A 17,150-nucleotide genomic window follows, 5' to 3' on the forward strand; every position below is an offset into this window, starting at 1 on the left:
CTAGATGTGAAATTAAATTGTGATCGATATATTGTGCCTTTATTGCAGCATTAAAGGCGTGTAAGCTAAATTGATTACGGGTATCTCAAGGTTTGTTCAGAAAAGCCTCAGGCAAACCAACTGACACATTTGTGACGCCTCAGTCAGTACTGGTCTCATTTTTTGACACGGATGATGCACCACAACAACTTAGCAAGTCTCACCTTGAGAAACTGCGGTGTGACTAATCGCACAGTAGCAATGAGGCAGACCTGCTCCTCCAGCGAGGTCTGCAGGCTTCTTGGTAACGTCAATTCAACCCCGTTACAAGAGGATGTAGGCACTACGAGAAATAACAGCCCGACTTAGGTCAAGGATAGTTACTTGATTCGGCGTGTTAAAAGGGTTGCGCTCACCATTGTTATGAAACTTGAAATCTCCGACAAACTTGACATACTCGTACACAGGCGCCTCTTTTGGGTCAATGTTCCCTCTGGCAAGGTGACAGCAAAATTCCACATGTGCCTCACCTAAAAACAGCATCTTAAATTGAATTCAGTGTTGACAAAATGGATAGTCAAAACAAATCAGCATTAAGCGTGTTTGTGTGTGCAACTACCCCGTCAGGAAAGGGAGAAAGCTAGGCTACAAACATTGTGTAATATTATTACTTAAAATATGACTGTTTACATTTCTTAAATCCTGTGAGAAGGCCTTTACTTATGATTAGCTTTGGTCACAGTCCAGTTTCAACACATGTTCTACAACAGCACTTTGAGCATATTTCCATAAAAATTTACTGCACAACAGAAGTGGAGACAATGTGATATAATGTGAATAACCCAAAGAAAATGTATCATCATAAATGTTTTGCATGGAAAGACCACAGGGCCCATGATACGTGGTTCTGAAACAGTTTTCAGGCTTAGCTAGTCACATCTCTCTTTCTGTGAAAAACCCAATACAGTAGTAATGCAGGATTAAGGTCAGAGCCTTGAGCCTCGGGTAGTTCATTGCTGGGGGATTACTGTGTTAACATAACAGTGATTAAAAGTCTAAACTATGATACTAAGCATGTGACTATTATTAGCTAAAGGGCTAATTATAGACACACAAATCAGCAATCCAATAAACTACCGACCCAAATTCCGCAACCTGCTTTTTCTCTCATTTAAATAGATCCTCCAGGCCCGATTGATTCGACTGTATTCCTCTGCCGTGTATTTTTATCTTCATTTGCACACGCAAATTGTCCTGAACTGTGAGGGGGCAGACAAAGTGCAAAGAGTCGACTCACTGGTCAGGAAGTCAGCAGCAATGGGGTCAGTCATCAGCATATGCGATGATAGCAGCTTATACACCTCTCCGTGTTCCCGCTCCGGGAGGAAATTTAAGATATTTTGGTCCACCATATCTGACTGATGCGATAGGATAGATATAGAATGGTCAGGGTTCCACAAAAGAAGGAATCAGGGTAAACGTGAGGAAACAGTCTGACAGACACTATATGGACAATAGTATCTATCACACCTAGAGGAAATAAACAAGAAATGTTCTGCTTTGCCAGGCCTTCGCTGCAACCACATTCACTTGCTAACCTTTGCCTTCAGTGAGTGAAAAACATGCTCTATTAGCTTGATGTCAGAATTGGCCATTGAGCAAGATTCCTTTTTTCTTCAAAAGGGTTGCTTTCAAAGTATGACCAGGGCCATTAAGCATCTGCGCTGTGAAGCACCATCCTCTCAGCTTTGTAGCGTTTGGCTGCGTGCCAGCCAGCAGAGAGTATAGTCCGATATATCTCGCCATTCATGGTTTCTTGTGTCAGCAGTCACACCATCACTGCACACCAATCAGCCTCTTTCATTAGCAGTGATGTCCATCAAAAAAAGCCAACTCAAGACATGTCTGTGGCCTGATTTCAGACAATAAGGCATGGTTTTTGTCTTAGACAACAGTGACGGTAGTAAGACCTACAAAGATCCAGCAAATGAAGGTCGTAGCTCGCGAAGGCCTGGCAAAGCATCTCTAGAAGGTTGTTTAGGTCCAAATTCAGGCAGTCATAGACTGCAAAGATTACATTGTCATTCCTAAACTGTACAAATTTAATGTTTGATGACGTATAGGTTGGATGTGTACGGATGTGCGTTCATATTGCAGATCCATCAGATTTACATGTATATCAACATATGAAATAGGCCCAAGGAGCTTATTTGAAAAAAAAATCTGAATTGTACAGTTTAAACTGCATGAAAAAAAATCTGAAAAGTGTTGCATATGGCCAACAAATTTGGAATTAAGCTGCAGTGTGAACATAGCTTAAGTGACATGGTGAGGGGCAAATCAGCAAGAAGACGGCGTCTCCTCTATGATTTACACTCACCGGCAAATGTCCAATAAGTGAAGACACACTGTCCGACACGTATATGATGTTTCCATCTGTAGTTAACGCTATCAAGAAACCATCTAGTGCCTGTGAAAGAGAACAAGAGAGCAGTTTAACAGCGAATTTGGCGACTGATTTATTGTCAGTAGACGCATTGACCGGATCTGCACTGTATTCATGCTACTGCAAGATGAAGTGCTGGCTAGCTGATCCGAAGACCTTGCCCAGTTTTCCATATTGAAATCATCAGTAGCAGAGGATGTCAGTGTAGCGCATCTTCTTGCTTGTTTACCTCAAGCATGAGCTGGGTGAACTCCTCGTTGCTGAGGAATGAAGGCTTCCAGTCTTGTCTCACGTCACACGTTTCATTCTGAGCACTGATGTCTGCAGAGCAAGTACAGTTTAAGACTTGAATGAATGGCAAGGCGTTACCAACGATAACTAAGGGAAAACAAACACAACAATTGTGTTAGTCTCTCCTACCTTTTTGTTTCTGTAAGAAGTCAATAGTTCTTTGTAGTATGGTGGACTTGTCCATCTTGCGAGGGTGGCCTTGGCCCTGCAGCATGGTGCATAGCTCCTTGATGAGCACATTGAACTGGTCTCTTCTTTTCTTTTCTGATTTGTTTCGGGATGCCCTTTAGCGGTCAAGACAAGGTCAGTCAGTTTCCAGAAGAAGGCAAGAATAACGTTTTGAGACCATTAGCACAGCAAAGGTGACTTTCTTGAAATGTTTTGAAGGAGGAAGAATTAATTACATGTTGGTACAATTTCAGATAAACCATACATAGAAATTAAATTAAAAATATGATTCTTTTCGCTGTCTGACAATGGAAATTAGCCTCCCACACCACCCACCTCAGAACGTCAGTCCATAATGTCTTGTGCTGGTTTTTCATAAGCTACAAAGTCGTTTGCAAATATATGACACTCAACCTCACTTTTATTTTCAATTCTGTGTTATCTACTGTCAGTCTTGTCAGAACACAGTCTGTTGTCACAATGCAGTATTAATTTAATTACGTGGTTGTTGGTTGTAGGAAATGTTTACAAGACAAAAGATTGCAAATCGTTTTTGAGCCAAAGACGAATCTTTTAAAAGTGACTAGTGAGTTTCCCCCATTGATTTGAACTGTTTATTTGGCGTGTTGCTATGTTGTTTTTCAAGTGAGGTCAACGCCCTGCAAAAATCCATTCTTATTAGAAGCACATTTTCAAAACTCCATTTTTGTCAACAGAGTTCGGAGGCATTTTGAAGAAATTCCACCAAAATGAGTTTTCAGATTTCTATGCAAAGTCAAGTCGTCAACATTTCAAATTCATAGAATCAGATTGTTATTGCAAAGTGTAAATATTTCTGGAATACCTTTTTGCCCTGTCTTTCTCATCTTCGTCCATCAAATCATCCATGCAGCTGCTGGAACTAGAAAGAGATGGGTACAAATTCCAAAGTAGTTTCTTTCATGATCCTCAAACAATGCACAAAGCTTCTAAATCTTATCAAACTAAAAAAAGATTATCTGTTACCTAGCAACAGCACAGTTTATTTCTATTGTGATGAGCCAGCCTATCACATTATTGAACTGCGTGTTCATGTTTAAAATATAACATGGCAGGAGGTTTGTTTATAAAAATGCATTGAGCCAGATATGTTCATGTGCTGCCTAGAAGTTTTAGTGCATGTATAATACATAAGTACTGTATACTGTTATAGTGCTGGGACCATGTAACTGTGGTAATAAAGGTTTATTAGGTTTTAATTAAATGCAGTCTCTTACAAGCGCACTCATTATCGCTTTTGTTCTATCAAAAAACAGAGCACCTAATCATTTCACAACCAATTATTGTAGGGTACAGTATATTTTCTGTAAAAATGGCAGAATGGAGTTCAGTAACAAAAAAGGGATATTCACCGTCCGTGTTTACATTTTCAGAAACATTGAAGACCCTTTTCTTACTTCGATTTTGTTACACATATCTTATATAAATACTAAATACTGTAGATGTATATATTTCTGAGTTTTGTCATGATAGATAAATACAAATCGCCATCAATTTCTTCTAGGTTTTTGCACCAGGATTACTAAAATACTTTTCCACCTTTAATGGTTCACCTTTACAACTATTAAAGTTGCAAAAAGAAACAATTTAGATTGGTCAGACCTCAAAGTGCTAAACTCTAGCAAAAGATTGTTAGGATTATAAACATCATGTCTCAAAATAAACATCGTCACAACATTTATGCAACCACTCCAAACTACTTTGTGTATTGTAGCTTCAGCTCATATGCTAATGCTAGCGCGATTTGAATTGGTCAGTCAGACAACTTAAAATAAATCACTGGTACCATGCTCTGACTCCAACCATCGTCCAACCATCATACAACGAAACCTCAAATGTTGAACACAATCTGTTAACGTTTCATACTTACTCCCAGTCTCTGCGGCTGGAAGGACAGGGGCCTCCGAAGTCCAAAAGGTTGTCCATGCTCACGCTCTTTCCCATCCAGGCCCTTTCTCGAGTCTCATCCGTGCTGACCTCATCTGATCGCACCTTCACACAAAACTAAAGCACTGCAGCAGCCGAACAAAGGCCGAATCCTGCGGACAAAGATAGTAAAAGATTCCATCATCCTGAAAATGATATATGTTGTCAATCTACCTTTGATTTTAGCAATTGAAAAAAAAACAGACTTTGGGTCATCAGTACTATAATAGAAACATACTGCTTTCAGTTCAACAATAAAATTGTTTTTGCACAAGAGGAGCACCCCTGACCTAGAAAAATGTCTGAAGCAGACACTTCATATGACAACCTTGCAGAGAAAAACCACTGAACAATCACTTTCCTCATATGCTGTGACAATGAATTTCAACAGTATGAAGTAGACCCTGTAATAACCCCCCACTAAGAGCTAACATGATGACCCAACACCTAACTACATGTTATGTGGTCTTTCACTTATCCACCATTGATTTGCATTTGCGGTTCACCCAGCGACGTGTAAGTGTAGTCTCGAGGGAAAATACTTGTAAACGGTTATTTCCATAATTATCGAAATGAGACACCTTGAAGAAGAATCAATTAGTGGGATTTAAGGCAAAGTCACAGTTTTCAATGTTTAAAAAAGTAATATAAAGGATGAGAAATAAAGGAAATAGAATAGAACAGAGACGATTAAGGCACAGACACAATTAAATCCCAGAACAGTGTGTAATAGTCAACTGTGCCAATCTTATAAAAAAAAAAAGGATTTGGACTTGATTAATGAACACTTTTATACGCGTTCCAGAGTTTGTTCCCAAATATTCTGTTAAAAAATAAAAATAACTCACTAAAGTGCTCTTCTGCACTCTCGGTTTCTCGGGTAGAGTAAGCAAGACTCTCATAAATTATGCAATTTGCATCCATTTCCAGGCTTAAGTTGGCTTTCCGAGTCTTTCTGCTAACAAACACTATTCTACAACAGAACCTCAAACTCGACCACAATCTACTTTGTGATGCTTGTTGACTTCTAATTCCATCTAATTTCAAAAACATTTTTTTTCATTGAAATCTACATATATGAAATTAATCCATTCCAGTGCCACCATAAAAGCTTTTATCAGTCAATGACACCCGCTATTTCACCACCAGTGAAATGGTGGTTAGCACATCTGCCTCACAATCCAGAGGTCCCGGGTTTGAATCTTGGCCCAGGCCCTCCTGAGCTGGCGTGTAGCAGCTACACAATCGAGAGTCAATGTTCACAAACGGGAAGATTACCAAAATAAAACCATTGACATAGCTGGAGAACATTGGAAAGAGTAAAGTACCGGTACTCTGAACACTATTGACTATTTCCCGAGACACAAACACTCTTAACACCCCACACCACAAGGTAGTCAGTCGGGATAATATTTGAGAGACATCGGACATCCGGGTCTTTGCTAACTTCATTCAGTCAGTTACGCTTTTGCGTGAATGTGTGTAGCTCTGACTTAGCATATTTCTCATTAGCTGTCACATTTTTGCAACCTTTAACACACACAGTAGCTTTGTAATTGACAGCATGTTTCTATGAATGGCATCTATGAATGGCTACACACCTGTGTGGCACATTTACATAAAGTGTGAAATGAACACCAGTGATCCAGTTTCATTCACATCCTGCGGGCGTCGTGCTACATTCATTTTAGTTCCAATTTTTTTGTAGTAAGAAATTTGCAAAGTTTGTTGTGGATTTTTAAAAATCCTCACGTTCATTATATTCAGCAAGAAATGTTCTGTTTTTATGATCCATGCAAATAATATCATTACTAAGTGTTTAGTGGTACAAAGACTGACTAATCTCCTTAACCGTTTTTTTTTTTTTTACGCTAATTATATATCATTCATCCAGCCAGTCCTCTGTGAAGTGTCTTTGCGGTATAGTAAAGCACATCAAGACCACCGCTGACAGCCGCATCACGACAGCATCGACTCCTCATGGTGTAAAGTGAAGCCACGCATATCGGCCTACATTCTTTAACTGTATTGAGGTTAAAACCACACCTTGCTAGGTTAAGAGCCAAAGACATCGGTGTCTGGTTACATGTGTGCCCTGGAGTATTTAAAGCTTTCAACTAGCAACCTGAACTCGCGCTAGAAAGCCGGCATCGCAAAGTTCCAAGTTCAAGAGCAAACAGACAGCTTTGAACTGCCTATGAGGAACTTCGATGTAACAACTGCTACTTTGATTATAACCGTGTACTGTTGGGTTTCGTTTTGACCTTTTAATGGGGCAACAACAACTTCTGCTCAAGGCACGCCTCACACTTTAGTGCTTTTTGAGGGACATAATGATGTGCAACATTATGCACAACCTAATAAGACCCAATGCAAATGCTCAGTTGGGACTGCCATTGTCAAAGAGTTATGAACTGAACAAAATGTTCTCAAGCAGACCCACAGTTGAGGTCATGCACTTCTTTAGACAGTAAGCTAGTCAACAGTGTTTCTGTTGCTTCCAGCCAACTAGTGCAGCCCATTTTGCCTCAATCACTTAAGGACGCAAATCAACAATCGATTCCTCACAACCAACAATGAATTGGCTAATAACACTGGTCAACAAATTTTTTTTGTACAGCTTTTTTTAAATCAGAGATGCAAGTAAACCTTTCTAGATTTTTTTTTTGTGCTGTTTCTGAATCTGTTTTTCTCCAGCCCAAAGGATTTCATAATAATAAAAATGCAATAATATTACAATAATATTAAATGTAATATAGTAATATATTTAGTAGTATTTATGGATATTTTTATTTGCAGATTTTTTTTTCCTGAACCGTCATAGCTATAAATTACAATGCATGGTGGTGTCTGTATTGCGCAAGCTTTTGTAGGTCACACTTAAAAACAAAAAATTAAAATATCTCAAAAATCTGATTGTGCTAGGAAAAAAGTATTAAATCAGCGTCAAAAATATTTTTAGGGACGCATAAAGCCATCTCTGATTAAAATGTGCAATTGACTAGTGTAATTGATTATTAGGCCCAGCCCGTACCACTTAGTGCATTGTTGTCTTTTCAAATATGTTTTTATGGGTTAACGCTTGACAACTTACAAGGGCACGGTCATGTTATCTGCCACAGTGGTGTAAGGTAACTCAGGTAATTCTTCAGGTGACAGACGGTGACAGTTTAACATCACCAGCATTGCTTTAATTTCGCAATGAATCTAAGTCAAATTACATTTCACTCCACACCGCACAGAATGTACATGAGCATACCGCGCTTTACATTGGGATCAGACAAACTTGATGACATGTCCGCCTTGCAGTCGGTCAATAGACTCACTGTATGCGGCAGATAAGAATAAACCCAGTGTGTTTACCTTATAAGGATTAGAGCTGTTTAAACATGCTGTTTACAGATAAAATCATTCAACAACCTGGTTGAGGTGTAGTACTGCTCAACCTTTGGAGCATAGCGTCTGAATAAACCAACACAGTAAATTAAATCCAAACCACAGACAACACATTTAAAAAGGGTTACAGGAGGTAGAAGTTGAGAACAGGGCAAAGCTCGTATATAAGTTTGTATTTTTTTAACATCCGTTTGGCCAAAACAATTCATATGTATTGAAAACTCTTTTCTAGTATTTGAAGAAAAGTATGCATCGATCAATAACAGTCAATCAAATCATCAAATGTGCCTCACTAGAGTGCTGACCTCCATCAAGGCCGGACAATCCCGATTTGAACCAGCAAAATACTGTGAAACTTTACATGACTAAAAGAACAGGAAATTAAGTTTTTTTTTTTTTAATTTATCTTAAAGTTTTGTTCTTTATCTGCACCAAAATTTAAGAGCTTCTTCTTTGTACCATGCCCCAGCACTCAGAAACATTTCATGGTGTGCTTGTTCTGTTATGTTGCAGAGGTACTAATTGGCGTATCCATTCATTAAATGTGTCATTCAAAATAGAGCACTGTTTTGAGGTGAAGGCAACAATTTTGACACAACTCTTTTACAGGTTTCTGGAAAGCTACAGTGCCCCGAGAATAAACAGGATGTACGGTATTCCCTCGCTATGTCACAGTTCAGTTATTGCGGATTCACTCTATCGCAGATTTTCATTTGTGACGTTAGCTTTCACCTATTGCAGTTTTACCTCGCTATTTTAAATGTTACATTTATTAAGCATAATACGTGTTGAGAAGGGTGGGAACCGTGCGTGAAAGTCAACCCAAACATATTTTTCAAGAATATGTTCAATGCAGGCCCAATAGGTAATTCTGACAAATATTGCGTTTGCGGAATAAGAGTTAATCCACTCGTTTTTAGCCATCTGCGGCCAAAACAGCTCACCTGTTTTCTGAAGCTGAGCCATTATTGGCCGTTATCTGAGCCCTGAGCATCTATGATGTCATTTTCATTCGACAGAAGTGACAAAATGGCCGCTCCCTGAGATGACTAAAAATGGGTGGATTTTGCTGCTTAATTCATACTCCACAAATGCAATATTAATCAGAATGCCATTTTTCAACTGGTGGGCCTGCATAAAACAAATTCTTGAAAAAAAATGTTTGGTTTGACTTTTCCCCTTTAAAAGAGCCGCAAATACCCCCCAAAATAAAAACATTGTATTTTTTAAACGTCAACCTCTACTTCGCAGAAATTCAGCAATTGCGGGAACACTGTATATACTTAATCCTAAAAAGAAACATGTCTGTTAATGAGAATCCAAGTGCACTTGACTTAATGAACACCCTGAATTACAACTGATTAGATCATGTGGGTGTACCTAATAAAGTGCCTGGTGTGTGACTACTAAATGCTGACGCTGCCTTGCTCCTTGCATCTGGTTTGTTGCTATCACAGGCTAAGCTTGAGTCAGTCTACAAAAAAAAACCCATCTGGTTGATGTTAGTTTGGATTCTAATATATTCCACCAGGGTTTTTTGTCATAGACAATCCCCCAAATACATACACACTATTATGCAACATAGAAATAGGTTGTGATATTTATTGACCATTCCTTTGTGTGATATGCCAGCAGGGTTTCTTGTCATTGAGAATCTTCTCAATACATCCACTAAATGCAACATAGAAATAGGTTGTGATTTATACTGTACGTAATGCCTTCCACAGGGAACAGGAAGCAGGAAGCACTTGTATTAAGTTACGGTGGTATGGCCAAAGATTGCACCCAGTGACCCCCGCGACTGCACAGCGTGCACACAGTCAATAAGTCGCCCAATTGAAAGGTGGGACCGTGGGACCCTCTTTTGTAGAGTAACTTGTGTTAAGCCCGGGCGACTGAATGGCACAACTAGAGCTGCTGGAGACAAAACACAATTACCATGTTGGGTAACATCAGCCCAACACAAGCAAACTTTGTGGTGATTTATTTAATCACCTCTGTGCTTTCCCATGCATGTCATCAGATGGAAACCCAACACTGAGGGTAGAACGGTTTATGTCAACCTTAAAACCACGACACTTCATGTATGCTTAATACGCACTCACCGAACCACAATATTAGGTAAACCCTTAGGTACATAAGGTACATACAGTATTTTACATTACAAAAATCTCATGGCACAGCACCACCAACACAAAAAGTACATGTAAGCAATTGTGTGAATATAGATCATTTCTTGTGGCAAACTCGATGAGCATTCACAACACTAATGTGCCACACACAGCCAGTTTCACTTCACTGGTCAGAAATTGATTTATTCAAAGTATTATAAATCATGCATAATTGTTCATCTCTCTATGCCAGCAATGCAGTGACAGGCAGAACAATTTCATGTTCTCCCACTGCCACAATGATGTTATTTCAGTATAGCATTTATACTTTTTGTGATATTTTTACATTTTTCTTTGGTGCTGCGCCATCAGCTTTTTCCTAATGTAAAATCAAAAAAAAACACACACACACACAACCTTTTTGGCTATTTTGACAATTTTTCATTTTCATAAAATACATGCTCAAAATGGCATTAACTGTATTTGGAATTTGTTGAATTAGTTTGTAAAATAAAAAAATAATAATAATTTTACTCAAAGCCAACATCTTTAAATAGCAAAATCTGAGAAACTGATTACTTTGCAGTGGGCATTGTTTTTCCAGATCTCATGTACATTCACTCAATAAAGGTTGGGAAACACTGCTGTGTACTATTCTATATGAGTGGGGCAGAATATTAGAAACACCTTGAAGTGCACCCATGTCAATATTAAACAGATGGCAATGTCAGTGAAAACTGAGCACACACCTAATGAAGTACCCGATTTGTGTATAAAATCCAGCACATGCCGGGTGTCTCCTGTAAGAAATGATTAACTTAAAGTCTTGAAAAGAAACCACATTTTGCGCATGACCGGCTCATCCACTTCAATTTGACAGGTCGCGCTGAACTTTACCACTAAACCCCGAATGGAAAAGCCACATACCTTGCAAAGAAAGGGCGTCCGGTAGAAAACAAACATCCACGCCTATAAAACAGAACCAATGTGCTCATGGTGTTATCCTCCGCAAACTAACAGGCGGCAAGGATTGCGCAGCTCCCTCTGCGAGAGAACATGGCACCGAACGCGTTTAATTGCATAACGAGTTAATAAGGTGCATTTATTGGAAAAGGCCAGCCGATGAGCGCAGGTTGGCAGGTTCCGGCTTGGCTAGTTTCCCCTCCGTCACACTGAGAAAGAAAGGGAATTAAAAAAAAAAAAAAAATCCACTTTGAACCGCGTTCGCTTTAGCGGGCTGCGAGGTCCACTATCCTCCCGACGGGGTTTGTAAACAGCAGCGAGTCGCTGCGAGGGAGAAAGTAGGTCAGCTGGTAGCTCCAATAGTCGTCAACAGCAAGAAGCTGTAGGCACCGGGAGGAGGGGACAGTTTGTAATCTTTAACACGTGCTTTGATGCACAATGTCATTTGTGTACGGTGAGCATTTTAGCGTTGTAAAACGGGGACAAAAATTAAATGAGCGCAATAACTCAACGCAGTTGTTACAGCTGATCCGAAAGACACGCTGACAGGAGACTGCAAGACAGCCGATTAGCCCGTCTGACCCTGACTTTATAAACCTTTTATTTTCATCTAAGAATAAAGAGGAAGGGAGGGAGGGAGGTTTAACTGTCCGACCCGGCAAGAAGACAACACTTAAATCCCCTGAGCATAACAAACTCAACTTGTGGTGGTTCCTATGCTGACTTTTGACAACTTCCTGGTTGCCTTTCCCCCAAATGTGGGTCACCAGTATGCATGACTAATTGCAAGAGCTCATGGTGGACCAACCCTCTGAATGTTTTTGTTGCTCCAGCTTAACAACTTGCAAAACTTAAGATGTAAATACCAGAGGTGGGAGTAAATGACGCATGAGATTTATCAGAAAGGTTACAGGACCGACGTCATAAAACGTTATATTTCAAATCCAAACTATAAGGCTACGTTCGGACTGCAGGCACATGTGACCCATATGTGACCGGCATCTGTTCTTTTTGTTTTTTGTTTCAGTTTTGTTTTTAATGACAGTCTGAACGGCTCAGCTCCATTTGTTCAAATCCGACCTGGGTCACTTTCATATGTGGTCCTAGATCGGATGCTGTGCAATGCGACCTCAGTCTGAACAGGTTGCATTTATCCGACCTGTACGTCAAAAGCCCAATATGCTCTCCGCACGTGTCTTTGAGTTGCCAACATTGCATGTTGCTGTTCTCTTTTCCCCAATTTCATCAAAACAATAAATCCTTGAATGTAAATTTAATCATCTACGGAACTGCCTCCATGAAACTTACTTCATGAGATGGCCTCTGTCGTCCACATCGTAGTACCATATTGGCTTGTCAGCATGTTTGCACACACAATACATAAACTCTTACAAAAACAAAACAAATGGCACACTATTATAAAATGGAGATTTTTCCAATGTAAAATATGTTCCTTGGCTCAATAAAGGTTGGGAAAGACTGCCCTAGAGACCATGTGTCAAAATCAGTGCCCTTCATTTCTTGTGGCCAGCGAAAGCTTGCCACAATTTTTCCTTGACTTCTTTTAGAAACTAGCCATATGAAGGATGATAACCACACGCAAGGACAGCTATGTAATATGAAGGAGTGATTATTAGGGGTCCCACATACAACATATTAGGTAAACAACAAAAATTAGAATACCTCTCGCTAGCTACACATAGTCTGTAAACAAACAAGCACTGCCCAGCTCAGCTTCCAGCTAGCAGCAGTTCCAGCGGCATTAACACACTGTCAACAAATACAACAAATTTAATAATTTAGTTCTAAACTTTTTGCAAGCGCTTGAGTCCCCCCCACACGAAGGGAATCCCAGATCATTACTTTTCAGTACACATTCAAAAAAGGTCCAATATTTTAGAATCAATAACGAAGGGGTGCCCAAGTCCGGTCCTCGAGAGCCCCTATCCAGCCTGTTTTACATGTTTCCCTCCTCCAACACACCTGATACAAATAATGAGGATCGTTAGCTTGCTGATGAGCTTCAGTGATCAGCTCATTGTTAGAGGAGGGAAACATTGAGCTTCAGTGATCAGCTCATCAGCAATATACCTTTTCACCGTTTTTGTTTAATAGAATTTAAACCACTGAGAATTTACCACCGAAATTGAATTGGTTTTCTTTCTGAGTACCATTTCTGAAAATCCTAGGCTGACCCAGCCTTCACACAATAATGCGTAGGAGGCAAAAAAACGCTCGCATCTTAAGCAGCCGAGGTGGCTATAATAAGCATTCTAGCATTCTAGCATTCTAACATTGCATTAATCACATCGTGGTTAAGTGTCACAGCATTCAACAGAAAAATGCTAAATTTCAGTACAGTTGTGTTTTAATAGGACCACTGCCTCTGATTGTATCCTCTATTCGGCCGTGACAATTGATTTTCAACAAGTAGGTGTAAAATTGGTAATTTTTTCCAGTGTGTCATAGTCTTACAACAAAGTGCCATGTTTTAAGTTAATTCACACATCTCTCACAGTTACCTTAGAAAAAGAAATAACGTGAAAATTTGCCGTAAATACAATTAAAGAACAGAATAGAATTTTCACAAAACTAGGTGGAATGTTATTAACGTTTAGCATTTTTAAAGGAAGCTGGATGGTTAAGATAACATCGGCACAGTATTGTTTTAATAGTAATAATATTAATAATAAAAAGGAGAGTGCATAGGAACCAAAAATGCTCACAGAAAGTGTTATAATAATCCAACCACCTGTTGCTAGGATATCACAGTCTGGGACCAAAAGGGCAGGCTAACATTGCTGGATCAGTGGGGGGGGGGGGTTACGTTCAAAAATAGTCTTAAGTCTTTATCCAAAAAATAACTTTACCGCTGTGTCTAAGTGTCAAGAGACTGTCTACAAGAGCACAACATAAGAGAGCCCCCTGCTCGTCTGATATGCAGAACACAGCAAGCCAATGAACATAATGTCATTCAAAAAGATAAATAAATGCTAAATAAAAACTAGTTGAGTAAATATACATGTCAAGAATACTGGGATATAATTAAATAATTGTATCTTAATATTTGTCCTGTCTTCATCTTCCTGCTTTCTAAATACAATTACACAGGGGTGCGTATTTTTTTTCATGGGTTACATGAGTACCAGGAGATTGACTTTGGTACTCACTAGTGGTTCAACGGATCACATATGTCACGGTTCAGATCGGTCACGGATTTTGAGTCACGGATCGGATTGTTTCGGATCAGCAAAAAAAAAAAAAAAGATAATTAGAACTTTGATTTCATTTATTTTATAAAACACTTTTGCCCATAAAAAAACCCTCCTAATGTCTAATATGGACATTTAGGATTTAAGAACGCAACATAAGGCAGGATACCTTGTTATTTTATACACTGTACCGCGTATAAAATACAAATGTTCTTGTTTTATACGTGGTACAGTGTATAAAATAACAAGGTATTCTGCCAGACATTTTGAGCTGAATGTTTTCTTAAAATTATGTGAGCAAAGGTGTTTTTATACAATGAATGAAGACAAGGTTTTATTGATGAAAAAGACCTGCAATTTAAGGCACCTTCCTTTACACATGGACAGCACATTACAAAATAATCCCCACAATATAGAAAAAGAAGTTAAAAAAAAAATAAGCCAAGGAAGAGCTGTTGAACTACCAGCCAGGCACTTGTTGCTAATGATAACAGCTGCTAGCCACCAACACCGGAGACTTGTGCCATATCATACAATGACAGCGTAATTAACTAGCGGTTTGTTAGCGTCCTAAATTAGCGACTGACTTGAATATGACTTCGGGATGGCGTTGTGTTGATGTAGGTGGCAAGCTGAGACGTCGAAAACGGAAGTCAAGTTAGCCGTTACGCCACCACGGAGGTCAACTTCAAAGTAAAAGTCTACTAAGGCTATTGCATTGGCATCATTGACGCAATGTTATTTGGTAAGCTTTATTTTGAAGTTAGCCTTTGCGGAGGTGGTGTGTTCGTTGAGTATGTTTGCAAAGCGCTCCCATATGCGACTTATGTGAGCCATGAGGGTTTTCAACTTTCTCTGCTGCTATTACAGTGAATGTGGACTAATTACGTTGACTTAATGTGAACGCGCACAGTTTTTATTCACCAACCACTCTGCGGATCGCGCCCAGCTCGAACCGTGATGCTTGATCCGTACCGCTCATGGATCAAAGATGAGCCGTTACACTACTGTGTACAGGTACGCAAAGGCACGTCGTGACTCACATGACATTACGCATCAGTGATTTCTGTTGCGCATGCGTAAATGCGTACCAGTTATGTGCACCCCTGTTATTACATGTCCTCTGCTGTGCAAAATAGTCTCTTAAACATGAAGACCTGTGCTTGCTTTTGCCCCGAATAAACTAACTATACAGTGGTGCCTTTTCTCAGGAGTTTAATTAGTTCCCTGACTATATCTAAATCTATATGAATGGCTTTATATTAGCCAACAGGTTAACCAAAAACCAAAATGGGAATTACACTTCGCATAATCAGTTAAAAGTCTCAGAGTCAGCGTGCCTTGATCTGAGCATGGGACCACCCGGAGAAGATCAGCCCCATTGGCAGGGCCAGCCAGGGAGGAGACCAGCCCACATTATCTTTAGATTTTGAAGACAGTATAAATGTGAGGGCTGCATGTTAGACCGTGCCCCTTTTCTGCCCTCGCCCGTCTCGGGTGAGAGCATTCACGGGGATGGAAAAGCTGCTCAGATCTGATTATTGTATGATTCCTGAACTTCTGAGATGGAAAAGAAAACTGACGAGAAAATTCAATCGACTTGTGTGAGCCTTTATTTACATTGGATACCTTCTTGAAAGAAAAAACGAACACGCATTGAGTAAGTAGTTGTTTTGTAAATTGCTAATTGGGCTTATGAACTCGAGACCTACAAAACATTTCAACAATCTCAAAGCCCCAAAAATGATAATTTTTGTAATGTGATTATTAGTAAGAAAAATACCACTCTACAGTATTGTACATTAAGAAAAAACATACATTGATAAGTTAACAACAAACTTAACTTATCGTCTCACAATACACATCAATAATCATGCCTAAAGATGTACATTTAAAAGGAACCTATAGTTGTCGCTTTTTGTAGGTACATAAGATGACATTCAACAGCCGTTTCTCAATATCAACAACGCACAGTCCGTTCTCGTGAACTCAGCGAGTACTATCTTATTAAGAACGGTCGAGAATGTACTTCCTAAGAATGCTAGTCTGTAAATGTAACGGCAGTGAGCTTCCCCCCAGTTCTGATGTATTTCCGTAATTCGTCAGTTACATCACCAGACTAGATTTCAACTTACAAATGTGAGTCCTCTCCTTTGCTGTCGTATTACGGTAGTCATTTTGATAGTAGCACGGCTTTGATATAAGTAACGTAAGTGTCCGTGGACAGTTAAAATTTTTCGATGCAATCGCCACAGCCTGAAATTAGACCCAGGACTTCTCAACCGTGACGCAAACGGGCTAACCACCAGGTCACTGTGTTGCCCTGTCTCGTCTCATTCAAATCAAGCAATTGTCTTTTGATTCACTTGCATAGGTTGGGTGACCGTGTGACAAACTTCGGACGTCATGTGAGTTAAATGTTCCAACAAACAGCGCATGAGAACATGTTGTTTTGACAAGATCAATCTACTGCATCAGAAAACCACTGCGTGTTCCCAATTAGGCAAATGACACAGTTGTGAGTGGTGAATTATCATATAGCACTATAATGACAGAAAACCGAATTCCTGTTTATCATATTCAGTACACGATTAGTAGTAATTAAAAGCAGAAACATTA

At 39.5% G+C, this 17,150-nt stretch overlaps 1 protein-coding gene across 5 annotated transcripts in view; it reads right to left on the bottom strand.

The window, feature by feature from the left end:
* Positions 1-17,150, bottom strand: part of npas2 (neuronal PAS domain protein 2) — a 45,859-nt gene that overhangs the window by 12,351 nt on the left and 16,358 nt on the right. For 4 of the 5 annotated variants that reach the window (XM_086012500.1, XM_086012498.1, XM_086012499.1 and 1 more), the window contains exons 2-9: positions 4,794-4,962; positions 3,729-3,785; positions 2,846-3,000; positions 2,655-2,746; positions 2,360-2,449; positions 1,277-1,397; positions 396-509; positions 204-322 (exon numbers count right to left, since the gene is read on the bottom strand). In XM_086012500.1, the coding sequence (XP_085868626.1) occupies positions 204-322; positions 396-509; positions 1,277-1,397; positions 2,360-2,449; positions 2,655-2,746; positions 2,846-3,000; positions 3,729-3,785; positions 4,794-4,867 (822 nt within the window). In that variant the 5' untranslated portion in view covers positions 4,868-4,962. Of the gene's footprint in view, positions 1-203; positions 323-395; positions 510-1,276; positions 1,398-2,359; positions 2,450-2,654; positions 2,747-2,845; positions 3,001-3,728; positions 3,786-4,793; positions 4,963-11,283; positions 11,845-17,150 lie in introns of those variants that run through there. The other variant, XM_086012497.1, reaches the window with a different exon arrangement.

Source organism: Filicampus tigris, chromosome 17 (genome assembly GCF_054856515.1).
Source record: "Filicampus tigris isolate MCC_2025a chromosome 17, RoL_Ftig_1.0, whole genome shotgun sequence".
In the NCBI taxonomy this organism is placed as follows: domain Eukaryota; kingdom Metazoa; phylum Chordata; class Actinopteri; order Syngnathiformes; family Syngnathidae; genus Filicampus; species Filicampus tigris.